The sequence below is a fragment of the Protopterus annectens genome, chromosome 4.part1 (genome assembly GCF_019279795.1).
Source record: "Protopterus annectens isolate FY-2018-M chromosome 4.part1, PAN1.0, whole genome shotgun sequence".
NCBI lineage: Eukaryota > Metazoa > Chordata > Ceratodontiformes > Protopteridae > Protopterus > Protopterus annectens.
In genome coordinates this window covers 806,017,501-806,045,427 of record NC_056734.1, presented here as the reverse complement: position 1 = coordinate 806,045,427, position 27,927 = coordinate 806,017,501, and the positions used below count along the sequence as shown (strand labels likewise).

Sequence of the window (27,927 nt, the reverse complement as noted above, 5' to 3'; positions counted from 1 at the left end):
TATATAAGCTGTGTTGTCCAGTTATGTTTCTATAAGCATTTATTTATTTATTCATTTATTTTTGTTAATCTGTTAAGGGGACTAACTGGTCCTTTGACCCTTTTCAGCCATGAGCCAGTGCATGCCAACCAAAATTACATAGGAATTGAATTACACAGTTCACTTCATAGTACAAAAATACCATACAAGTCACATTTTCATTTCATGACAAAGAGTTTACAGTATTGAGCACAAATGAAATTGTAAAATCTTAATAAAAGAATGCCTAAAATGATTTGCAAGATACGTAATTCATGGCAATGAGTTTACATGAGGTTCTTCATGAGTGTATTCTTACAAGAGACATCTCTACAGTAAAATAAGATGTGCTCAGGTGTACATTCAAAATATAAACTTTGCACAATGAGACTCTAAAGTATGGAATGGAACATAATTATTGTATATTATGAATTCAGAGAAACAAAAAGGGATCAGAGTTGCAGCTATAGGATGTGGGGGCTTAGGTTGTAGGAAGATGAATGGCTTGCAAAAGAGAGGAAGATGTGGATTATCTGAGATGAGACCCTAGGAAAGGGGAAGTGAGAATATGGGATGAAAGGGAGGTTGTATATGCACACGACCTAAATTTGTAGAGATATGAGACAGCTTAAAAGCAGCTATTAAGCTAATAGTGTAGGGGATATGGAGAGTGGGAAGTACTCATCCTAACCATTGTCAGTTAAGCATGTTTTTGCCTGTACATTTCCTTTAACAGCTCAAGGAGGTTCCACTGAAATGATTTTAGAACAGTATCAGTAAGCAGACTAATTCCTTGAGGGATCCCTGTTCTAATTTACAGAAACTATTTTGCTGAAGCTTCTTTTCCTAACTGACAGATTTAATGAGTGCCTGACTAGTGCAAACAGTATTATGATTTAAATACAATTTAAATAAATTTAAAATATATTTGAATAAATAAATGAATAAATGGATAAATGCAATATTATCTTGGTTTCTGAGTGAAAAGTGGGATTGTTTACCTTGTAGTTTGGATCTAAGGAAGGGGCAATAGTGTGCCTGGAGAATTTTGTAAGTAAGAGAAGAGAAGAGAAGAGATGAGTAGAGACAAGACGAGTAGATCTGGTAGGAATTGGTAAGTAATTAACTTTATGAAGAGAGAGAGATAGTGATAGTGGTGTTCACAGCCAGAGGCTAGGCTGATGGACTGACAGATTGTATTAATTGCTTGGATTAAGCTAGTGCTGTGATTTCAGTGTATTCTAAGTATTGGCAATCTGTATTCCAGTTTTGAAATACGTATAGTTTTAGCTGTGGGTCTTCTGGCTGGGTGGGGAGGGGGGTCAAATGGTCAAATACTGAGAATGTGACTGTAAATTGGGAGATAATACTTTCTGACCACAGACTATGTGAATGTATAGGAATAGGGTAGGGTTAAGAGTTAGTCATAGCTATGTGCACCACAGGACTGACTTTAGAGTAATGTTTCCTGATGTAACAATTATTAGGGAAGCAGTGTTTGTAAATTTATTTGGAGTTTCATATGTCATTATGGGGATTTTGCTGTTATTTGTTGTTAGTGTTTTTTTTTTTTTTTATAACCAGTGGAATAACAATGTGGTAAAATCTTTTTGCAGGTACAGCTGTGTTTCCTTAGCTGCAGTACCAAAAAAAAACAACATATAAACGATGATAGTGCCAGCATAGAAGATGGTGATATTAGGTGGTGAGGTTGTATTAATGTCATGAATAAAGACTTAAAAAAGCAGGGCCTACCATCTTGGGACTCCAGCTGAGGTGGGAAGCTTATATGCCTTAACTTTGAATATATGGTTTTATAAGTAGCTGGAAAACCATTCATTTACACTGCTACAAAAGTTAACCATTTGCATCTTTTGTAAGAAGATTTGGTGTTTTTTGCTTTCAGATGTTCTTGTCAGATTTATAAAGATAGTACCTGAGATGTGCCCTTTTCTATTGCAGAAATCATGTTGTCTGTAACAGTGTAGACAGTAGTCAGGGTGTTATGTCCTTTCCTGAACCCATGCTGAGAGTCAGGCAGTGTTGAATATGGTTATATAGTATTTTTCTCAGCAGTTTAGTTGACTGGACATAGTATAGAGATAAGTAGGTAATCAGCACTGAACCAAGGTGCACTTTTTGGGAGTGGCAATGGGATGATGACTGAGTGCTTTTATTGAATAGGAATGATGCCAGTTGTGCTAGAAAAGTTGACTAGTGGTTTTGTGCAAAGTTTGAGAAAAACTGGAGAGATGTTAATCGGGTTAGAACTGTAGATGCACAGACATGCTGTTTCTGATAGCATCTTAGTACTGAAGTTTTGCTTTTCATTTGTCTTCAGTTACATTGATTTGAATATTGATATACAGTATAGCCATCAATTAAAGAACATAACAGATGTATACCTTACCATCATACCTCTCACCTTCTCTGATTTGGAAGAATATCCCTGATTGTGTCCCATATTTTGACTATTCCTTGAAAACTTTTGGATTTTCTGTAAATCACTGAGGATTACAGTCATTTTATGTCATGCATTAGAGTTTCTTACTTCCTACTGTTTAGAATAATAATGTTGATAAAAAAACTGTTGTATAAACTATTTAAGTCATCTAGAATAATACTTTCTTCAATTATTTGTGTCTTTGTCCTGAAGTCTCGAGCAAAGAAGTTGAAAGGTATGCTTAACATGGTATCAGTATGCCAGCTAACAATTATATGTTGTTTCCATCTACTTTTTCATGATCCTTTCCTGTAAATACCACTGGAAGTTAAATGTTTTTACAAATTAGCAAAGGTAACATATATTTAAAAATGCTATTTGTTACAGAAGAGAAGCTGACCTTCAGAGTGCTCTTGTTCACAGTATGCTTGGTAATGGTGGTCTTATTGGTTTGACTGGTTGTGTCTTTTTGAAACAGCTTTCGCAGGAACTTGTTTGAAGAAGAGTGAATCATCTGAATAATATCTTTACTCATCATGTCTCGGTTCTTGCTGAGGAAACCTAAGGGAAGCAGGACACAAACGCTGGATATTAATTTATGCACAAAGTTTATTTTATATCTGTGATTACAAATGGAATAAGAGCTTTATTTCTTTTTTCATAGAAACTGGAAAAAATACTTGAAAAATACCAAACATACAGGTTCATTGATAAGGACATGAACACTGGCAAAACAAGTAAAAAAGGGGACAGTGGAAGTTTGTACAATATATCTTAGATTTATTATGTTTTCTGGACCCCCATGACCTTGGACAACCAAGGAAACTGAATGTTGCTTAAACTAATTGTTGCTCCTAAGGGAGGAAGGCTGTGCAGAGAGTACCCTACTTTTTCATACCAGGGCATTTTTTGTGACACCCTATTCTCCCCACTAGTACCCCAAAGAGTGAGGCTCATGGTGTCAGATGTGGCTGCAGGCATGTGTTTCCATGTTTCCATGTATGAACACACATCTCACACATGCCCACATTTTCTGCCGACCAGGACACATACTACACTGGTCTGAATGGCAGATTGCAGCAGTAGCCCACAGTCTCCCTTGGAAAAAGACAATCTGAACAAAAGGTGATGTGTCCTTTTACTTGGTTGCTCTTCATTACCCATCCCAGTATTCATTCCCAGGTCACCAGCACCAGAGGTGGAACCTTGGCCCTATGCAGTAAGTTTGATGTGCTTTGGACGACTTAATTTTATTGTTAATTAATTTTAAAATCTTGTAATGTGAAACTGAATAATGTAGCTTTCAGTATTTTGGAATCACTAGAAATGTAATTTTAGTAGAATGGAAAACATCATTGCTATCATTACACCCTTAGGCAATTTAAAATCATGCTTTCAAGTCAAACTCACATTCTTTAAATAGTAATTTGGTACAGAAGACTCGGTTACGGATTCTGAATCTATACTGAAAAAATGAATACCATTCCAATATTTCCTGTATGAAACTATTTATTTTAACTAATAATTATTTGCTTAATTTTTATTAACCAAATAATCCTACTGAAATAAATAAATATTGTCCATTATACACAAAAACATATGTGCTTTTTAAGCTTCACACATGCAATCAACTTGCTATCTAAAGCAGAGGAATAAACAGTTATACTTAAATGTTACTATTTAAATCAGAGCATCAGATATTGTACTGGATAGCTTTTTATATAGTCTTATGTTCTAAACTTCTAAGCAGTGCTCACCTGCCGATTAAAGAATTTATAAATTCAAAAGAACTGAGTGGCAGTGAGAGTAAGAGTGAGAATTTTTTTCATGATTTTGAGGCAGATTTGTTGACCGCCCTTTCTCCTAGAATAGAGAGCATTAACCCGTCAGTCCATGATCACCCGAGAGTAAAAGCCAGACTTTGAAACCATCCTCCATTAGGAACCAGGAAGACGACAATCCCACCACACACACAGGCAAGTAAACCCCATTGTTTACATTCTGTCCTGAGGGATACCAGATAACTACAATGCTTGCAAAGACTTTGTCAAGTTTTTTTATTCTCAATTGATTTTGTGCTATTTGGAAAGTAACAGAAATTAATTTCTTTCTGCTCTGTGACAATAGTGTATCAGAAGAGTTTTAACTGTTGAACTGGGACCTTGATTAACTACTACTTTAAAACGGAGGAGTCATAAGTGACATAGCTTGGTGGCTGACAATCTTCAGAAAGGTAGAATGGCTGAAGGCTTAAGAATGATATCACAACATCTAGTTTTCTCTTCCTCTGGATTACTTCTAATTTATCTTAAACTGAAGGATGAATAATTTCTCCTTTTCTTTTGTTTTTCTATAGCTAGCTATAAATAGGTAGAATGTAAACATGATTTTGTTTGTCTGAATAAATACTATTTAAAAAAGCTTAGAACTTTCATGAGTTCCTGAATGTGCAGTGGAGTCATTCTGCAAAGTTTGGTGGTTGTGCTCATATAAAGCAACAAGTGAAGAAGTTAGATTTTATCAGACTATTAACAGCTGCCTTCGTCTCAACTGCTTCTGAGTTGTGTGATTCCATAAACTTGAATGTTTATATGAGTTTATATTTTGCCTTGATATGCATAAGTTTTGACAAGTAGCAGTAATTCTGTGCTCTCCAGCCAGAGCTTGGTTATTACAGATGCACATAATGCAGCAGGATTGTGCTATATTAGGCAAACAGAAGCAGGCATCAGAGATAAGAATTTACTATTTAAGCTATGTCTGCTTGGGGACAGACTTAGCTTTTATAATAAGTGGAAGGCAGTACTAGTTGGTGATGGAGAAAGTGACTTGTTTGGTACTTGACTGCATAGTTTAAATGTACACGTTGTGAATAAGTTTAATATTATTAGCCTTGGATTTGATTCCCCAGTTTACTCTTGCAAACTGTATGCCTCTGAGTAATTCATTTAACCAGATATTACTTGTAAGTTGACCCAGAAATAAAGTAGTTGTATCTTTTGGACTTATCTTGTTAACAAGTGAATAAAATAAAAATGATAGTAAAGTGCAGAGTGTAGCACACTGCATACACATATTTATACAGTGTGGGTGGAGCAAAGGGGAAAGGGCAAAACAGATATTATTTAAAATAGGAATAAATGGGGGTTCATTGGTCAATTAGTTGTATAGACTGTCTGAACTTAAAGAACCACACCTACATGTATAAAACATCTGTCTGCTCTCAGCCTTTTTAATACTCATCCATCATAATAGACTACCTTATTTCTTTAGTTTTGAAAAAGGTTTGCTGTTCCATACATAATTATTTTTTAATCAGCAGTGCAACGTGCTAGCAGTTCATGTTCCTAAAATAGTTTTGAGTGGGACGTCATGTTAAACTCCACTATTTTTTATATTTTTTCTTTTTTATTGGAAGGCAATGTTTTATAGGTGTTTTGATTATGTTTTCTTCTTCAAATGATTTGCTCTATGATGTGCTGTTATAAGACTTGATATCTTGTTAGTGTGCATTTTAGTGAGATTTTAGATTAGCTGGCTGTGTTACGAATGAACCATAGGCAGATGGCTATTTGTTTACTTAAGTGACAGACATCAGATTCAGAGACAAAGTTAAGTGTTCAGGCATTGCGGAGTGTGACTCAAGTGTAAATGAATGGTGTGCAGCACAGCAGTGTTGCACATCTTGCATTTGCAGAGTGTATGGACAAGCCACTTAACAGTACTGGCCACTAGGATGCAGAGCGCAGCAGGACTGCATGCCCTGTAGCTGCACAGAACTTAGAATCTGATGCTCTCTTTGTGTGTGTGTGTGTGTGTGTGTGTGTGTGTGTGTGTGTGTGTGTGTGTGTATATATATATATATATATATATATATATATATATATATAAAAAAAACACTGAAACACCCAAACATTGACATGAGTAATGTTGACTATAAAAGGCTGAAAACACAAATTGCAACAGAGCACTAAATATGCAGAAGGAACATTCTCACTGCATGTAAACTAAGAGTAAAAAAAAAAAAAGAGAGAGAGAAAGATCATTTTTGCACTGTGGCAAACCCCCTGCACTACGCATTTGGGGGGCTAAGCCACCCACACCCACCGCTATATAGTAACTAAAAGATGGGACAATTCCCATGGAAGGGGGATATTCCCCAAAATGGGTCAATTGAAAAGAGTTGACATAACATTTTAGTTTTGACCACCTTTACTGGACCCATATATATATATATATATATATATATATATATATATATATATATATATATATATACACACACACACACACACACACACACATGTATGTGTGCATGTGTGTGTGTGTGTGTGTGTGTGTGTGTGTGTGTGTGTGTGTGTGTGTGTGTGTGTGCGCATATACATGTATGTACCGAGCATACATATTTATTTGTTTAGTTTTGTATGTGTGTGTGTGTGTGTGTGTGTGTGTGTGTGTGTGTGTGTGTGTGTGTGTGTGTGTGTGTGTGTGTGTGTGTGTGTGTGTGTGTGTGTGTGTGTGTGTGCATGCACATGTATGGATGCATATCATTGTCGATGGACTGGAGAAGCATTATATGGAAACATACCTAAAATCTGATCAGAGGAGTCTGAAGTATGTAAGTGGAGTGAGAGGGATCTGTGTGTTGGAGGGATGTGTTGAAATCTTCAATTCTTCAATGGTACTCCAGTAGAAGCTAAGGGACTCACAAGATGAGTTGCTATAGGATTATACTAGACTCTATAATGCTTGTTCATCTTTGTAGCTGGGTTGTAACACACTTTCTGTAGACATCCTCTCTTTAGTAATATAGTTGCCTCTGAATCACATATTCACATTTACACTATTATATATTCTGTTTTTTCTCATCTATATGCACACTAGGAAGTGTAAGCCTACTTGGTAAGTAATATATTGATTCTGCATCTCTGTTGATTGGTTATATCTCTGAATGGGGGAGGCTAAACTTTTCCATGCATTTTTCTGTTCACTAGTGTACACTGCACAGATGAACCCCGGGATTTAATAAAATCCATGTAGGTATAGTGTAGAGCCTACATGGAAGGTACCGTGGCATTGTACATGGTTTTCCCTTGGTAGCTTGCTGTGCATATTAATGAAGGAACCAAAATAATCACCAAGAACGTAATTTTAATGAAGCTTTCGGGCATACATCCCTTCATCAGCATATACAATCACATCTAAATGTTTTTTATATAGAGGGTCATTAAAAAACACATGATCAGAACCAGCCTATAATAACACCTAAAAACAATTACATCATTACTTAATAAAATATATACTCTAATTTATATTTCTATACATAAAAACTCTAAAAATACATAGTTTACTATATATCTAATAAACTAATAAGTTATGCATACATTAAATAAATATATTATTTTATTTCTAATTGTTTTTTAACTAAAACAGGTTTTATGCTTACTGCACTGTTAAGACCAGGACTTAAATCTGCCTGGAGTCTGATTATCCAACCTAATTCTTTCAACTCTATGGCATTATTTATGTCACCCCCTCTTACACATTGTTCAACTACTTCCACTACTCTAAATTTAAAAGTATGGTTCTCAAATTCCATAATATGCTTATATAGGGCGTTTGTTTGTATTTTCCTATTAATTTCTGACCTATGTTCTATAATACGGTCCTTTAGCCGCCTAGTGGTTTTCCCTATGTAAAATGCATAACAGTGTGTGCAAGTAGCAAGATATACTAATCTATTTGTATTACAGGTTGCTGCTGCGTATAGTCTATATTCCTTATTTGTGGTTGGATGTTTAAACACACAATCCGATTCTAAAATATCTTTACAGCAAGTACAATTTTGACATTTATAAGTACCCATTCTATCTTGTTCTCGCCTATGTGTTTCCTTAAAGTCTTTATAACACAATATATTTTTTATAGATTGGTGATTCCTGTACGCAAATCTAGGTTTAGGGCCTACCAGTACTTCTATTTCTGGCATTGCCATCAATATTGGCCAGTTTTTTTCAATAATATTAATAATTTGATGTGTATACCCACTATATGTCATGATATATCTATTTTTTTGTTCTTGCCCTACTCTTTTTACCATATTTAAATGATCAATTTCAGTTAAAAATGTATTAAATATTGGTTTAAACATATTCTGTCTACCTGTATTTACTTCTTCCATAATATTATTAACTGTAGTCACATTATAACCATCATTTATAAATTCATCTTTCATTTTGGCTATTTCAACCTCATATTCTTTATTATTTGTTGTTAACTTACTTACCCTGATCATCTGTGACTTGATAATTCCATTAAAAATATGTGGGGGGTGCATACTTGCTTTTTTCAAATACCTCACTGTGTGAACTTCTTTCTTATGAATCCTTGTTTCCAACTTTTCATTACTTTTATATAATCTTACATCTAAAAACACTATATTTATTTTAGAATAATCCATTTTAAACTTTAAAAAATTAGTTGTACTATTTAAGTAAGATAAATATAATAGCAGATTCTCCTCAGTTCCTTCCCATACAAAAAAGCAGTCATCCACAAACCTGACATAGCTTTTAACATATATATTAAGTGCATTATTATTACTTAATATGTATTTTTTCTCCCAGTAATATAGCACAAGATTTGCAAATGTGTTCGCCACCGAGGTTCCCATTGCTACTCCTGTTTGTTGTTTGTAAGGTATACCATCGAATATAAATAGATTCGTAGTCAACACTAAATCTAAAAGTGAACATAATTTCTCAACTTCACATGGTTGCTTGGTGGAATCCATTAATAATAATCTCCTTGTTGCTTCAACACCATAATCTATTGGAATGACTGTAAATAGTGATTCGATATCTAATGTCACCATTATATATTCATTTTTTGCCACACCATACCATGCATTAAGTTTATCTAAAAAATCACTTGTATCCCTTATAATACTATTACATCTAGGTAGTAATTTAGCCAGTTCTTTCTGTAAATATTTCGAGATGGGCTCGGTCACCCATCCTCTGCCTGAAACAATGGGTCTCAGTGGGGGGTCATGTAATGATTTGTGGATTTTCGGGATTCCATAGATCTGTGGAGTCTTGGGGCATGGTACAGAAAAATAGTTAAATAAATCTAGAGTAATTTCATTATTTAACTGCATATCATATATAACCATATTTACTTTCATTATTTGATTCTTTACTTCTGTAAAGGTTATTTGTTTAAATGTATTAATATCAGCAAGAAAGTTTTTAAACTTTGTGTTATAAGCACTTCTATCCATAAGTACAGTTGCCCCACCCTTATCTGCTTGCTTTATAATTAAATCTTTGTGATTTTTTAATTCCAACAAAGCTTGATATTCCCCATATGTTAAATTATATTTTCTAGTTTTGTCACATTTTTTTGCATACAGAGACCTTAATTGAATCTCTACTATATTAGTAAAAGCTAATAACACTGGTGATAGTTGTGGAATAAATGTACTAGACTTTTTATAAGGCGTTTCAATGGAGTTCATATTTGCAAACAACAATTTTAACATTACAGTTCTAGTGAATAGTCTAAGATCAATAATAGCATTCACCATATCATCCATGGCAAACGGTATAAACTTTAGTCCTTTACTCAACAATTCGTAATGTTTTTCAGTTAAATAATGTTGCGTTAAGTTTAAAGTACCTTTTTTAATGAAAGGAACCGCTATATTTATCTGCGAGGCAATTTGCTGGCTTGTCTTGGGCTGTCGTACTTTCTTTTCGCCCCTTGTGTTGTTTGCTGCTGTTGCACGACTGCTTTTTGACTGTTCTCCTGCTGCATCTGCCGAACTATTACCTTTTCCGGTTGTTTCAACCGAAACGGTAAAAAAGCCGAAATTTCAGCCTGCTTCTTGTTTTTAGAGTCTGTTTTTTGTTTAACTGGAGTAGATACGCTAGATGTATAGGCTTTATCCGAGCTAGTACCGGCTGTGCCTAGCTCTACTGCAGCTCCTTCATCCCTCGGTCCTCCTTCATCGCAACGTTGTGACGTGATCGAAAAAGCGTCATGCACACTAGTTTGTTGGTTGGTGGATGTTGCCAACGTCAGTTGCGCCGGTTGCGGCGAGCAAAATTCATCAAGCTGATCTAACAATCTTGTTTTTGTGTTTTCATTCTTATTTTGCTCATAGTTCTTATTATTATTAACAAACCTTGAATGTTTATACTCCGGTTTGGGCCAAAAGAAGATATGGCCATTTTTAAAGTCTTGTATATCACGTTGCAATTTTCGTTTTTTCTTTATCTCTAGTCTATTATCCATAGCATGCACATTTTCAATAAAACTTTGATAATATTCATTTGTTGTATCTCCTTTAATGCATTCCAGTACTTGTTTTTCCAAGGCTTCTATTTCTGTCAGCAAGGAGTGTTCAATTTCAACAAATAACTCATTCATGAGTTTCATGTAGTTTGCGCTTAACTCTAAGTTAAGCTGCTGCCATTTTATCAGCAGTTCCTCATGTGTATTACCATAAGAGGGCATCTTTAGTATACGAAGCCCTCGAGGTGCAATACCCAATTCTAGGTATGCTGAAAAACTAAATCTCTGCCATTGTAATTGTTTATAGCTACTTACTTTTTTTTCCAATGTTGTTATCAATTTGCTCAATTCTTTGATATCATTACCCATAGGTACATCTTGAGTTTTGTTAACATCTGCTGTTTGCAACAATGGGTTATTTGCTCTCAACAACAGTCTTTTTATAGATGAAGCCATCTTAGAATAGTCTGTTTCAATATTTTTCTCCAAAAAGCTGGTTCGACTCCCTCCTAGTACGTTCAACGCAATACCAGTGGTATAAAGTCAGAAATCCAGGAAACAGTTCACTGCCAATATTCAAATGAAACAACCAAAATAATCACCAAGAACGTAATTTTAATGAAGCTTTCGGGCATACATCCCTTCATCAGCATATACAATCACATCTAAATGTTCTTTATATAGAGGGTCATTAAAAAACACATGATCAGAACCAGCCTATAATAACACCTAAAAACAATTACATCATTACTTAATAAAATATATACTCTAATTTATATTTCTATACATAAAAACTCTAAAAATACATAGTTTACTATATATCTAATGAACTAGTAAGTTATGCATACATTAAATAAATATATTATTTTATTTCTAATTGTTTTTTAACTAAAACAGGTTTTATGCTTACTGCACTGTTAAGACCAGGACTTAAATCTGCCTGGAGTCTGATTATCCAACCTAATTCTTTTAACTCTATGGCATTATTTATGTCACCCCCTCTTACACATTGTTCAACTACTTCCACTACTCTAAATTTAAAAGTATGGTTCTCAAATTCCATAATATGCTTATATAGGGCGTTTGTTTGTATTTTCCTATTAATTTCTGACCTATGTTCTATAATACGGTCCTTTAGCCGCCTAGTGGTTTTCCCTATGTAAAATGCATAACAGTGTGTGCAAGTAGCAAGATATACTAATCTATTTGTATTACAGGTTGCTGCTGCGTATAGTCTATATTCCTTATTTGTGGTTGGATGTTTAAACACACAATCCGATTCTAAAATATCTTTACAGCAAGTACAATTTTGACATTTATAAGTACCCATTCTATCTTGTTCTCGCCTATGTGTTTCCTTAAAGTCTTTATAACACAATATATTTTTTATAGATTGGTGATTCCTGTACGCAAATCTAGGTTTAGGGCCTACCAGTACTTCTATTTCTGGTGTGTGTGTGTGTGTGTGTGTGTGTGTGTGTATGTGCGTGTGTGTGCGTGTGTGTGTGTGTGTGTGTGTGTGTGTGTGTGTGTGTGTGTGTGTGTGCATGCACATGTATGGATGAATATCATTGTCGATGGACTGGAGAAGCATTATATGGAAACATACCTAAAATCTGATCAGAGGAGTCTGAAGTATGTAAGTGGAGTGAGAGGGATCTGTGTGTTGGAGGGATGTGTTGAAATCTTCAATGGTACTCCAGTAGAAGCTAAGGGACTCACAAGATGAGTTGCTATAGGATTATACTAGACTCTATAATGCTTGTTCATCTTTGTAGCTGGGTTGTAACACACTTTCTGTAGACATCCTCTCTTTAGTAATATAGTTGCCTCTGAATCACATATTCACATTTACACTATTATATATTCTGTTTTTTCTCATCTATATGCACACTAGGAAGTGTAAGCCTACTTGGTAAGTAATATATTGATTCTGCATCCCTGTTGATTGGTTATATCTCTGAATGGGGGAGGCTAAACTTTTCCATGCATTTTTCTGTTCACTAGTGTACACTGCACAGATGAATCCCGGGATTTAATAAAATCCATGTAGGTACAGTGTAGAGCCTACATGGAAGGTACCGTGGCATTGTACATGGTTTTCCCTTGGTAGCTTGCTGTGCATATTAATGAAGGCACATTATTGAGGGAGAGCTGTGTAACACTGTTACTGAATCAGTGTATGGAGTGTGTTACTGCATCTGGAGATGTGTAACATACCCCTGCAATGTCAAAGTGCAGTAAATCAATGTATGGATATGCATTAATGCTTTTTTTATTTTTTTATGTTTGCACAGCACAGTGCAGCTCGCAGCAATGGACATGTGCCAGACATCTAAAAATAGAAACAGGATACATTTAATTATGAATGCAAGGTCAAATTTAAGCATAGCTGAGTGGGTTTGTGCAGCACTGTGCAGTGCTCAGTAGTGTTTAAACATAGATGAGAGATATATGTAAAAGTACAGCAGCATTCTACACATCCACATAGCCAAATGGTTAGAGTGACATCCTTATGTGCAGTAGTTGCAGAGTATGAGTACACATTAGAGTTATTAAGCATTTCTTTTCCAGTTACAAATTATGCCAATTATTTTTAAATCCTTATGTGCTGTGCACTGCTAATTTCCATTAAGCCTTGTTAAGACATGCCCAACACAGCTTAAACAAGATCCATTTTAGTACTGCTTGGCACTGTGCAGCTCTGCTTAGCTGGTTTGCGCACTGCAAAGTGGTGCCAAGCACTGATAAGGATTGCCAGTTTAAGCACTGCTGAGCTAAGCTCAGCTGGTTTACATGGTGCTAAGTGGCGCGCCACATTTTTAAAAATTGCCCAATGGCATTAAAGTGTGAGAAAACAGGGTATATTAAGTACAATGGGTGAGAATACTGCAGAATCCATTGGAGTTCAACCTGTGAGGATACTATGGCAGGTGTTGGAGAGGGTATATGCTTTTGGACACAGCTGTGGATCGAGGAGTCCAGCATCATGGTTGGACTCCTAGTTAAAAACCATGCAGTTCGGCTGATGCAGGGTGGTTACTGGGGCTTGGAGTAGAGAGCAGAGGTCTGGGACTGGCTGGCAGGGGACATCACCAGTGCAACTGGTATCCCCTGCACAGGTGAGCAGTGTCATCACCACCACGATGACTTTAAAAGAAGGAAGGGGGCTGCCTTGGATGCCTGGATCCAAGAATTCTGGGCAAGAAGTGTTCCACAAGTGTGTAAGTATGTTTACCTGTGTTTCACCATTATTTAACCATGAATGTCTGCTAAACTGGTATGCATAATGGTGTGCTTCTCTCTCAACAGCTGCAGAGGTGAGAGCTCACAACGTTGAGGCACACGCAGGGTGCCTGGCCAGGTTGCACCATAAGTGTGGTGAGTACAGATGTATCTTCCAATCTATAGTCATATAAGCAAGAAAGAGTAAAGCATTAACTGCTATTAGCTATATAAACAGTGTTGATTGTACTGTAATAAATGTGATCATAGACATGGACTGCAATAAGTGACTACTGCCACATGTACTACAATAAGCAGGAAAGAGTAAGGCATTAACCTTCATTAATTAAATGAAATAAAGTTTCTATAACAATGACTGTGGAATTACAGCTATATTGCAACACCTGCATTACATTAACTGTGGGTCAATAACAATTCAAAAGTATACCATTAAATGCATGAAGGCATCTGTAATGAACTGTTGTGCAATACTTGTAGACTGAGAGCTGATATTACAACCGAGTAACAATATATTGTGTACACCTACAGTTTATTTAGTAATGTATAAGTTAACTAGTCTCTCTGCCATGAGTGCATTTCATGCAGCTGTGTCCAACTGATACTGCACTGTGCTATAACACTGTAGTATTAGTAGCAGATCATATTTTGTTTCCAGGTTAGCTGTAGGACAAAATCAGTCAATCAAACATCAGCAGTGACTCAGTGGCTGAGTTTGTTAAATGCTGTGTATGAAGTACATTTTGTTATTCACAGACCAGGGTTCAAATCCAGTTCCATGTATTAATAACTATTACTGAATTACATACATTATGATGACAGATATTCTCTCCACAGGGACTACTGGTAAATAGGTGAGGTAACCCATAGTATGTGTAAATACTTGTTTGTTCACCTGTCACAGACTGCTGAAATCATTCTCATGAATGTGCTATTTATCCACACAATAAAGGCAACAGGTGCAATAATAACAAATTCTAATAAAATAAAAGAAATAAAAAATATGAGTAATAACAGATATCATTCTCTCCACAGGGACACAGGTAAAAGGGTGAGCTAGCACATAGTATGTGTAAATACTTGTTTGTTCAGCTGTCACACACTGTTGAAATCATTCTCATGAATGTGCTATTTATCTACACAATAAAGGCAACAGGTTCAATAATAACAAACTACCATAAGATAAAAGAAACAAAATATGTAATGCAGGTATGGCTGTATTCCTGGAGTGTCTTGTAAAGGTTGATGTAGTCAACTACTGCATGTGATGCATATGTTCCCTGCAGTCAGTGATATTAAGTATGATCCTCATGCCTTCCAAGCACAGCATGATAGTTGTGTGCTCTCTGTACTGCACACATGTATGTCTCTCAATTGTCATGCTGCCATGGAATGTAATTGCTGTTGTGTAATCCCTCTGTCACAGATGTATCACTGACATGATTCATATGCCAATACCAAATTACTAGTACATTAGACCACAGTACTCCTTGGTAGTTATACAGGTCCACTTGATGTGCAAGTAGTCTTTGTAGTTGTGTACCTGCAGGTGTTACAGCTTGGCCCATAGTGTCTCATGCAGATAGCTTGAGAGGTATGTATGTGCTACAGCAGTTATAGGGCACATTTACACATAAAGAAAGGACAGACCTGCAGAGTAGATAGCATTACTGTTGTCGACTATATAGTCCATGATGGTATTAATGGACTGTTTTTCTGTCTGTTCCCACCCTTTATCGTCACATATTTATTATTGTTATATATTGGTTATGGTTTACTATTAACATATGTTGTTCCAAAAACTGTATTTTGCGCATGTGTTTTGTTAAGGTTATGTATTACTATGGTTGCATATTAACATATCTTGTTGAATTACCTATTCTGTTGGCTGTAACTGTTACTGGCATGCAGTTAATATACTGACTATTCTGTTATTTATTGTTGTGTTTCACATAATATGCATTTAACAGTAATGGGGTTATGTGCAATGTTCTGGCATGCTGTTATTACTAACAATGGTTTTGTTAATAACTCACCTATGTTTATTGCTCTACCTCCATACTCACAGCACATTTTAGGCTGGTTGCTGGTGATCCGCCTATCCTCCTTCAGCTGGCCATGGCACCTGGTACCAGCTCATCTGGGACCCAAGCTGGTAGTGCCCCCTCCACTGGCCCTGCATCACATTTGGGTAGAACCACGTCATGGGACAGGGCCTGTCCCCCCCCCCCGAGAGCAGGGACAAAGGGGGGTTGTCACACAGGATCAATACCAGCCATGGTCTGCAGGTATGCCCATAGGAGTTATGAACATGCCTGCACTGGATTGAGGGGATACTTGACAACCTGCTGGGGCTTGAGGGTCTCAGAGCCCAGCCTCCACCACAGCCACCTTTAGGGCAGTGAGGGAGCAGTGTTAACTGTCCATGGGTGGGGATCTCAGTCATGCTGATCCCACCTGGAGGCACATGCACCTCTGATTCCACAACACCCTCCCCATCCTAGTTGTTTATCCCACTCATGTGTCACACACCACCCCTGTATGTTGTCTTGTCTGTCTTTTCTGTCTGCAAATGCAACCTCTCCTACCCAAATTACCTCCCCACACGTAACTATATCCCTTCCCCAACATTCTAATCTCTCCTTAAAAAAAAGGCACATGCCCCTCAAAAAAATAATATCGCCCCATACATAGCTCTCCATTTCACACACATGTCCACTGGACACAGTTAATTATTAAATTACTTAATCAATACATTTATGTTGCCCTCAGCCCTCTATTTGGGGTGTGAGGCTCCAAATTCTAAATCCTGTAAAACCTGCTTAGCTGTTGCTGTACAAGAAATGACAAGCTATGGCCCTTTTCTACACTCTTCTTGCACAACCCTACCTGCCTTTAAGTTCATAGGTTCATAGGTAGGTACCAGGCTATCTGCCCGAGGGCATTTATAAGCCTAGCCAGAGTGTGTCAGCTTTCGCCGCCCCATTGATTAATTAACTGAGCCTCTGTCAAGCAGAGCCAATGAAGTGATCCCATGGGTGTATTTTCTGTTACCCATCCACTCGTCAAGGTTTTGCTTGAAGAATGTTAGTGAGCGGCTCTGCCTGATGTAATTTGGAATTTTGTTCGAAAGCATGGGGAGTCTCTGTGACAGGAATCTATCCCTCCAGCATTTTCTATTTATTGTTGTGGCAAAGTTTAGCTCACTAAAGTGCGTGGCTCGCAGTGACTTGGATTTCTTTGGGTGGAGCATGTCCATCAATTCTGAGTTGGACATGTCTTTGTAAGTCAGGAAGAGATCACCTCTGAGTAAGAAATATGCCACTGAGTACATCCGGAGTTTTTTCAATCAGGCTGCTTAGGACATATGGAGAATATGAAGGCCTCTCCAAACACCATTATATTGGGTGACTTCAACTACCCAAACATAGACTGGGAGCACTACTCAAGCCCCAACACCCTCGACCAACGGTTCCTAGAATTTATAAACTCAAATGCTATGGAACAACTGATCACCACTCCCACAAGAGGGGAAAACGTATTGGACCTGATCATCACCAACATGGGGACTCTATGTTCCATACCAGAGGTATACCCCTCATTGGTAAGATCTAACCATAAATTAATCTCACTGGACATCCATATCCCTTCCCCACCCCCAGCCAAGGAAACCACGGTGAAGAACTTCTCAAAAGCAAACTTCACACTTCTCAAAACCAAGGTGGAATCCTTCAAAGCCCCTGGGCCAGTGGAAAATACGGCCCAAACCGCAGAATCCTTTACAAACGCATTCTATGGACACCTACAGGAATGCATGGATTGTGCTATCCCAAATAAAACCAAGACTCACTCCTCCAAAGGCAGGAGACCTGTCTGGTGGACCCCAGCCATAAATAAGCTATACAACAGAAGCTACTACATGATAGAGCAAAATCCCAAAAAGGGAAGGCATCTCTGATCAGTACTAGCAAGAAACTACGATCCCCCATAAAATCATCTAAGGCCAGCTTCGAAAGAAAAATTGCATAAGACGCTAAAGATAATCACAAGGCCTTCTTTAGTTATGTCAGGAACCTGGGTGGCAACTCCCAGATATGCTCTGAGTTAGTTCAAAATGACAAAAAATACACTGAACCCACAGACATTGCCAACATCCTGGCAGACAGGTTCAGTGCAAACTTCTCCCCCCTTCCCCCCAAAAGAGCAAATGTCTATCCCAACAGAGTGTAGCCTCCCTGACATCACAGATGCACAGGTGAGAGCTGCCCTCTCCAAAGTAAAAAACACAGCATCAATGGGACCGGACGGTGTCCCAGGCTGTGTCTTACATGAACTCCAAGAAGAACTGAACCCTCACATAAAGTCACTGTTCAATCTCAGCCTTACTACAGGATATGTACCCAAGAAATGGTGTACAGCAACAGTGGTCCCACTCCGCAAAGGTGGTGCCACAGTGGACCCCAGAAACTATTGCCCTATAAGCCTGACTAGCCTGGTCTGCAAAGCTATGGAGTGTATCATCATGAAGCTCATAAACAAAGACAGTGGGAACTTCCAAACACTGGATCCTACCCAATTCGGCTTTGTTAAGGGCAGATCTTGCCTCTTGAACCTGGTTGACTTCTTTGAAACAGTCACCAAGGCCATAGTTGAAGGGAAGGTAGTCCACACAGCCTACATGGACCTCACAAAAGCCTTCGACACAATACCCCACGCGGGCATCATAAATAAGCTCACCAGCTTAAATATCAACCCCTATGTCACAAGATGGGTTGCAAACTGGCTCAGGGATATAACCCACATGGTCAGAATTGCAGGTGCCATGTCAGACTCTAAACCAGTTACAAGTGGCGTCCCACAAGGCTCAGTCCTGGGACCTCTCTTGTTTGGTATATATTTCTCTGAGGTACAGGCTGACACGGGAGGACTATGGCTGACCAAGTTCTCAGATGACTGCAAACTGGGTGCCATAAGCGACTCGCTGACTGACACAAGCATCCTCCAAAAGGGTCTCAGAGATGGAAAACTGGTGCCAGATCCATGGCCTAAAACTAAATGCCAAAAAGTGCATAGTCATCCCCTTTGGGAAAAACAAAGTGCCCACAAATTACCAAATAGGTGGTAATCCATTAAGTATGGAAGAAGTAATTAGGGATTTGGGGACCCAAGTAGATAGCAATCTCTCCTTTGACAATCACGTTGCCAAAGTGGTTAGAAAGACCTTCTATATAGCCCACCTTATCACAAAAGGGTTCACATCTAGATCAAGAGAGGTCATTGTGCCCCTCTACTCATCACTCATCAGGCCCATAATTGAATACAATGCCCCATTTGGGATGTACCTTACCAGACACCTGCAGCAACTAGAAAGACCCCAAAAGTACCTCACCAAGAGGATCAAGGGACTCAAACAGATGCCTTACGCAGTTAGGCTAAAGAAACTTCAGCTCTACTCAGTTGCTTACCGCCTACTCAGAGGTGATCTGTGCCTGACGCATAAAGCCATGTCCAACCCAGAATTAATGGACATGCTCCATCTCAGGAAATCCAAATCACTTAGAGCTACACGCTCCAGGGACTTAAACCTCAGCACAGAAATAAATAGGACATGCTGGAGGGACAGATTCATATCCCTGAGGCTCCCCTCACTCTGGAACAAAATCCCAATCCATGTTAGGCAGAGTCCCTCAATGACCCTCTTCAAGAGAAATCTTGACGAGTGGATGGGAGATCGTAGGTTTATCCCTGGGATCTCTTCTGTGTCCCTACTAGACAGAGGCACAGTAAACTAACCTCAAAAGGGCTATCTTCTGTGACCTACTATACAGAGGCACAGTCACCTAATCTAAAAGGGTGGCGAAAGCCAAACACACTCTGGCTAGGCTTATAAATGCCCTAGGGCAGATAGCCTAGTATGAACCTATGAACCTATATGTTTGAGGCCAGTAAACCTCTTGGTGAGGTACTTTTGTGGTCTTTCCAGCTGATGGAAGTGTCTTGTGAGGTACATCCCAAATGGGGCATTATACTCTATGATGGGTCTAATGAGTGTTGAGTAGAGGGGCACTATAACCTCTTTATTTCTAGATGCGAACCCTTTAGTAATTAGATGGGCCACATAGAAGGATTTCCTAACTACTTTGGCAATATAATTGTCAAAGGAGAGATTACTATCTACCTGTGTCCCCAGATCTCTTATTACCTCTTCTGTATTAAGGGGGCTGCCACCTATGTGGTAATTTGTGTGTGTTTTGTTTTTCCCAAATGGGATGACTATGCATTTTTTGGCATTTAGCTTAAGGCCATGACTTTGGCACCAGGTGTCTGTCTCAGTAAGGCTCTTTTGGAGGATGTCCGTGTCAGCCGGAGAGTCAATTATGGCTCCCAGTTTGCAGTCATCGGTGAACTTGGTTAGCCATAGTCCTTCTGTGTTTGCCTGTACTTCTGAGAAGTATATGCCAAACAGAAGGGGTCCTAGGACCCAGCCTTGTGGGAAACCACTTGTGGCTGGTTTAGAGTCAGACCTGGAGCCAGCTATTCTTACCGTGTAAGTTCTGTCTGTAAGCCAGTTGGCAACCCATCTCGTGAGGTAGGGGTTTATGCTCAGGCTGGTGAGTTTTTCTTTTATAAATGAGTGGGGAATGTGTCAAAAGCCTTGGCAAGGTCAAGGTAGGCTGTGTGAACCACCTTTCCCTCATCTATTGCCTTGGTGACTGTCTCAAAGAAGTCAATCAGGTTTAGAAGGCATGATCTGCCCTTAACAAAGCCGAACTGGGTCGGGTCAAGTGTTTGGAGATTCCCAATGTCTCTGTTAATGACTTCCATAATGATGCGCTTCACAGCCTTGCAGACCAGGCTAGTCAGGCTTATGAGGTGATAGTTACCAGGGTCAGTTGTGGCCCCTCCTTTGTGGAGAGGAATAACTGTTGCTGTGCATCATTCTATGGGTACATAACCTGTGGAGAGGCTGAAGTTGAACAGCGTGTTTAGGTGGGGGGTTAGTTCATTCTGTAGTTCGTGCAAGACGCAGCCTGGGACACCATCTGGTCCCACTGACACTGTGTTTTTGGCTTTTGAAAGGGCTGTTTTCACCAGTGCGTCTGTGATTTTTGGGACACTACACTTTTCCAGTATTGTTGTGGGCCCTTTTGGAGGTGAGAGGGGGGTGAAGTTTGCACTGAATCTATCTGCCAGGATGTTGGCAATATCAGTAGGTTCAGTATATTTTGTGCTATTTTGCACTAGTTCAGTGCATATCTGCGAGTTGCCACTTAGATTCTTAACATAGCTAAAGAAGGCTTTGTGGTTATCTTTTGAATCCTTGCTATTTTCCTTTTGGAGTTAGCCTTGGATGATTTCATGAGGGACCTTTGTTTCTTACTGATACTGATCAAGGATGTCTTTCCTTCCTGGGATTTGCTTTTTTTCTGAACTAGTTTCCTCCTTCTATTGTATAGCCTGTTTATTGCAGGGGTCCACCAAACTGGTTTCCTTCTCTTAGAGGAGTGAGTCTTGGTTTTGCTAGGGATGGCATGATCCATGCATCCTTGTAGGTACTCATAGAGTGCATTTGTAAATGTTTCTGCATCTTGGGCAACGTTATCCTTTAGTGTGGGGGCTGTGAAACTTACCACCTCTGTCTTAAGTAAGGTGAAGTTTGCTTTAGAAAGGTATTTTACTGTGGTTTCCTTAGTTGAGGGTCATGGTGGGGTGTGAACATCCAGAGTGATTAGTTTATGGTCTGATCTAACTAGCAAAGGGTTGACCTCCGGTGTGGAACACCTGTCGCCCATGTTGGTGATGACCAGGTCCAATATGTTTTCATCTCTGGTAGGGGAGTTTACCAGCTGATCCAGGGCGTTTGAGTTGATGAATTCCAGGAAGCGCTGGGCCTGGAAATTTGTACTCGAGTAGTTTTCCCAGTGAATGGTAGGGCAATTGAAATCACCCAATATCAGGGTGTTCGGTAGGGCCTTCATGTTTTCCAGTGTCTCCAAAAAGGTAGAGTGGTGGCCCTGGGTCATGGAGGGTGATCTGTAGCAGGCCACAATTTGCATTGCAGATTTGCCCGATGTTACTTGCACATGGATGATCTCAGAGGTATCATGTTGCACTACTAACCTGGAGGTGTAGGTATCCTTGATGAATATGGATACACCCCCTCCTTTTGTGTTTCAGTCCGTGTTCTGTGGCCAAAATCTGTGGTATGAGTTTTAGCCCAGTAGTGCTGGGGTGCTCTCTGGAGCGTTGGACCAGGTTTCAGTTACTGCACAGATGTTGACGTTCTCCATACTGAGGAGTGCTTCGAGTGTTTGAATTTGTATGTTTTTCCCCCTGCTTGTCCCCATTTCACCACTTTCCTACCCCCTTTTTCTTTTCTTTTTTTAAATTTAGGGCAGGTTTAAGTGGAGTGCCGTACTGCACAAACCTGCTTAACTCTGTTTAAAAGTGCCTTAAACATCGTATGTGTTTCTCACAGTGTTAGGCATATCTGCAAAATAATACCCTCTGTTCCATTTCAAACCCAGGGACCTGCTTACTACAACACAGTGCATTAGCCCACTAGGACACTCAGTTTTGAATTAAAATGGCTGTTTCAAGCAATATATACTGATTGCCACTGTCACACTGCAAGGACATATGATGGCAAAATGGGAGTGTACTTGCGACTGTGATGCAGACACTACACCAGTACACAGCCAAATAAATACAAATGGAGGTACGTGAGGTCTGGGATAGTAGGTATATCTGTCAACTGTAGAGACTGTTGCAGGATGTCCACAGTTTTGCCCACTACATTGGGCACTGTTTCACAAAAACATATCTGTCTGGTAAAATATTGGCAAGTCATTAAAGATTGAGGTTAGAAAAACATGACAGACATTTCAGTGTCACAATTCATACTCTTAACAAAACACATGCTAATGTAAATCCTGTATCACAGACTGTATGCATGCACATATATCTTGCAAATACACCAACTGCAGCACTGACTCAGTAGCTCAGTTTGTTAAATGTCTTACATACAGTACATTTTGTCACCCACAGTCCTGGGTTCAAATCCAGTGTGTTGCACTTTAATTACATTCTTGTGAATACAGCAAATAAAGACAGAGTCATGCAATTTTAACCAAAACAGGTTGCTGCTACTGAATTAACTGCTACCCATGTTTGCAACACAAAGGCCTGTAGGTAGGGACACACTGCACATATTTGTATAGCTTACCTATATGCTGCCTATTACTCTCTGATTGGCAATGTTACATAACAGATGTACCTTAAGCACATGCCTTGACTGGACTGTTATGGGTACCCTCACCCTGGCTCTGCTGTAACGACAGAGCTGACACTGCTTCCTCAGTGACACATACAGCTTGCTGTCCTCCAAAGTGTTCCCACTCCCGCCATGTGTCTTAGGCTACAGCAGCAACTGCAGCCTGCAAGATATGCAGCTGTATGTTAAGCTACCTGCTACAGACCTACCATACCTCATAACCCCTGGAACAAGGGATCCGGACAACACCCATACATAAAGGGACGGGGAGCAAAGGTTGAGCAACAGGGTCATGTTTCACAGTTTGCCCCTACAAACAAAGTGAGCTGACAGACTAGCACCTATTGCAGCAGCATGCATATTCTGATGGGTATGACGTCTGACACTCATATGTTTCTTCCCCCTTACTGACCTCAACCTGCAATGTTTAGCACCGAATTGCCAGATAATCACAATGTCATTTGACAATGGGTAAACATCACATGCAAAACTGTGGACATACCTCATAAATCTCAACAGTGGACAGTATTTGTACCTACCCTCTGTGATAGTGTAGTTTCCACACCTCATTAATGTCTAACTCAAAAACTAAGGAATGGGCCAAGGCCTACATAAAGGCTTTGCATATTGCACTGTAGTGCCATGTCATTGGCTAATGAAAGTGCAACCCACCTGTTGTGGATGCAATTAGCAAGTCTGAGCCACAAACTGCCCCTACAAACAAAGTGAGCTGAGAGACTAGCACCTACTGTAACAGCATGCATATTCTGATGGGTATGATGTCTGACACTCATATGTTTCTTCCCCCTTACTGTATGTGTCACTGAGGGAGCAGTGTCAGCTCTGTCATTACAGCAGAGCCAGGGTGAAGGTACCCTTAACAGTCCAGTCAAGGCATGGGCTTAATGTACATCTGTTATGTAACTCATCACTCATTAGACCCATTATAGAGTACAACGCCCCTTTTGGTATGTACCTTACAAGACATCTACAACAACTGGAAAGGCTGCAGAAATACCTCACAAAGAGGATTACTGGCCTCAAACAGATGCCCTACGCAGCCGTCTCAAAAACCTCCAGCTTTACTCCGTCGCATATCGCCTACTCAGAGGTGATCTCTGCCTAACATACAAAGCTATGTCAAACCCAGAGCTGTTGGACATGCTCCACTTAAAGAAATCCCAATCCCTCCGAGCTACACGCTCTAGGGACCTAAACCTTGTCACCACAATAAATAGAACATGCCGGAGGGATAGATTCCTGTCCCAGAGACTTCCCATACTCTGGAATAAACTACCTATCTATATCAAACAAAGCTCCTCATTAGCACTCTTCAAGAAAAATCTTGATGATTGGATGGGAAATAGGAAATTCACCCTGGGGATCACCTCTGTGGCTCTGCTCAACAGTGGCACAGGAAAATAATTTTCTTGGGTGGCAAAAGCCAGGGTACCTTTTTGGCTGGGCTTGTATAGGCCCCAGGGCCGATAGCCTAGTACCTACCTATGAACCTATGAACCTATGGTGCACGGGTAATTACCTGTTAATTAGCATGACCTACAAAAGGCAAGCAACTGCCTATGGGAAACAGGTCTGTATGTTGATTTACCAAGACAGAGTATGATTTAGCAGGCTTTTTTCTTGAGTATTTGTTCACAAAAGGATTATGTCATTCTATCAGGTATGTCAGACAAGTCCCCATATAATGGGACACAGATGGGAAGATGCAGTTATGGGGAATGGGGAGTACAACAGTAGGCCTGTAGTACATCTCTGGGAATGACATATTGGTGATACTCTGCTATCCAACAGCTACAGGCATGCCTCTCAGCTGTGCCTCCTGTGAATAAAATCACAGCTGTGGCCCTCTCACTTCTTCCTACAATGGTCGGCTCTTGTACGAAAGCTAATGGATTGTGAGTTAGGCATATTGAAAGTGAGTAAGGATGGACACAGCTGTCATATAACATGATGTGCTGTCTTTCAGCTCCTCTCAGTCTGTAAATGTGACACAAGAATACTTCAGACATTGTAAAGGTGTCCCTGACTGTCCCTGATGTACTCTGGCTAGGTCACTGTTTTGTCGACATTAGTATCTCATTGCTTGAGAGCTATGGCTAACATACCTAGCAACCCCTTACAGCTGGAATTTAGGTTATAGCCATTATTAGTGAGGGGACACAGGCCCAACCTCAGCGACAGAGTGTACATATTGGTCATACAAAGTAAGAGTATTAATAGAGTAACAGATATTATTGTAGCATACATTTTTCCTGAGGGTTCTGGCATGTGAAAGCCAGATTCTTCATATTCTGAGAACAACCATCAATTATTGGCCAACAATTTGCCAGACATCCACATGTTTGTGCTAACAGGACCACATATATCAGGCACACGTACACATTCCACAAATATCTGTGTACTGGAGAGGTATGATGCCGACAGTGAAGATATACTACAGCAGGTTTGCATTGCTGTCTGTCATTCTGGCACACTGGTGTTGCAGGACTGTCCCCATATACTTGTAATAACACACACCTATTTGTCTGACAGTGGCTGTATGACATAGTAGTGGGATTTTGCTCAGAGGGGACACACCACAGTAGACGGCACTGATGGGTGTGGAGACAAACAGCACACTCTGTCATGTAACACAGGGATATAACCTGTATTGCTACTATGTTGGTGATAGCCACATAAATAGTGTGTTGATAGACTATGAGGTATGATGAGGGAGGTAGCAGTGGGTAATGCAGGCCATTTTGGTTGTGCAGGGCCTGTACATAGTGGATATCCATGTATCTGGTCCTGTGATGTGTTCCCCTCTTGATCTCTTTCAGGACGAATGTATCGACGGAAGCACCCACCATTTTCAGATGTTGAAAACAATGTTATCCTGGATAGCCTCAGACTGCATCATAACATTCTGCTGCCCAGGAGTCACTGGCATCATGAACAACATGCAGCACTGTGGGCTGACTTTGTCACAGCAGTCAACCAAACAGGGCTACAGGACAGAACCTATGAGCAGGTCCAACACCAGGCAACAGATATGGCCAATGCTGTACAGCAAAGGGCTGCCGCTGTGGCCAGGGACCGTGCTGCCACACGTGGAGGGCCTGCAGCAGAATTACCACTCAGGGCCACAGAGGAATTCCTGGCAAACCTGGTGGATCCACCAGCTCCCAACCATCCATCACCCCATACATCTTGGAGGTGGGTGCCACAGCATCCACATCAGAGGAGTGTCCAGGTAGGCTTCCTGTGTTATTCATCACTGTAATACTGTATCAGTCTTTGTGGCAGAGTCTGCATACCAGTACATGGGTGTCAGGTCTGTCTGCTTTGGGGGTGGTTTTAATGCACAATTGTGCACACATACTCAGAATATCAGCAATATAGGCAGTATCACATTAGCTACTGTATATGTTGATATACACACCTATTACCCTGTAACAATATCACATTTGGTATTGATGACAATACCTCTCCCTCACATTTCCATAGGTATGTCAGTTGTGGCCAGACTCCAAGGTCCTGTATCTGGTAAGAGTGATACTGTTGTCGTAAGGATCATATATACCCTAAGAATGTTAAGGGCTGCTATTATGACCTAGGTACAACTGTTATGCTTAGCCAGAGTACAACATTTGGTTCAATTTCGGAAGGGCTAACTGAAGTGCATTGAATGGGTAATTACAGTTGTATATTTGCAGGAGCTGTAACAAATTTGCACTTATTGTTGAGAAGGTCTATGCAGTCTGCTATACAGATGCCTGTTCACACGCAATATGGAGATGGTCCATACCTGAGGCAGTGATACTATAACTGGCATATTATGCTCAAGATGGGTGCACTGTGTTTTAGGTGTAGGTCTATCAGATACACTGACATGTTACTTATCTCACAGGTATATAGTACTAGCAACATTAACTGGATGTAGCTGCAGTGCATGTTTATAAGGGCCTGTCTTGTCTGTGTGTGTGTTGTAGTCTGTGTGTTGTGCACAGGGTCAGAAATAAGATGTGGTATGTGTAATGCAGTTGTGGTTCCTCAACTGTATGTGTGTGTGTGTGTATGTGGATTACCATATGTAATAGTGCAGGTAGTAATGTACTTATTTTGCCTTCCTCCTCACAGGTGAATGTAGGGGTTGGAGTCTGTCCCCATCACAATGTGATATCAGTGTCTCATCAGACTCATGATGATGGTGGCTATACTGAGACACAGATGAGGTTCTTGGGGGCTGAATCTGTCCCATGGGTTGGCATACCACTTCCACCCCCATTGTCCCTGCACACAGTCAGTACACCTGCACATACACAGTCCCCTGAGGCCACAGATATTGGAAAGCCAGAATGTGGTGACATCCAACAGGAGAGTGTGGCAACTACAGCATCAGTGAGTGTGGACACTGGCCATAGCCAGAGAACTGGGGAGATCTTACACAGGGAGACTGACAGGGGTGCTTGAAGGAGGACTGCTGTCCATCTACCACCTGTCACAGGTGTCACATCACGGGTCACTAGAAACATATTTTTGGTCCATCATGGAAGCACAGGCACATTCCAAATGCAACACCAGATGGATGCTCAGGATTATGGATGCAGCACAGTCTGACATCAGTGACTCCCTCTAGCACATCGGTGAT

General features: G+C 39.9%; 1 protein-coding gene across 1 annotated transcript in view; it reads right to left on the bottom strand.

Moving 5' to 3' along the window:
- LOC122801311 (unconventional myosin-VIIa-like) overlaps positions 1 to 27,927 on the bottom strand; it is a 951,466-nt gene that overhangs the window by 654,017 nt on the left and 269,522 nt on the right. The window contains 1 exon segment of the mRNA XM_044070855.1: positions 2,862 to 3,022. Coding sequence (XP_043926790.1) covers positions 2,862 to 3,022 — 161 coding nt within the window.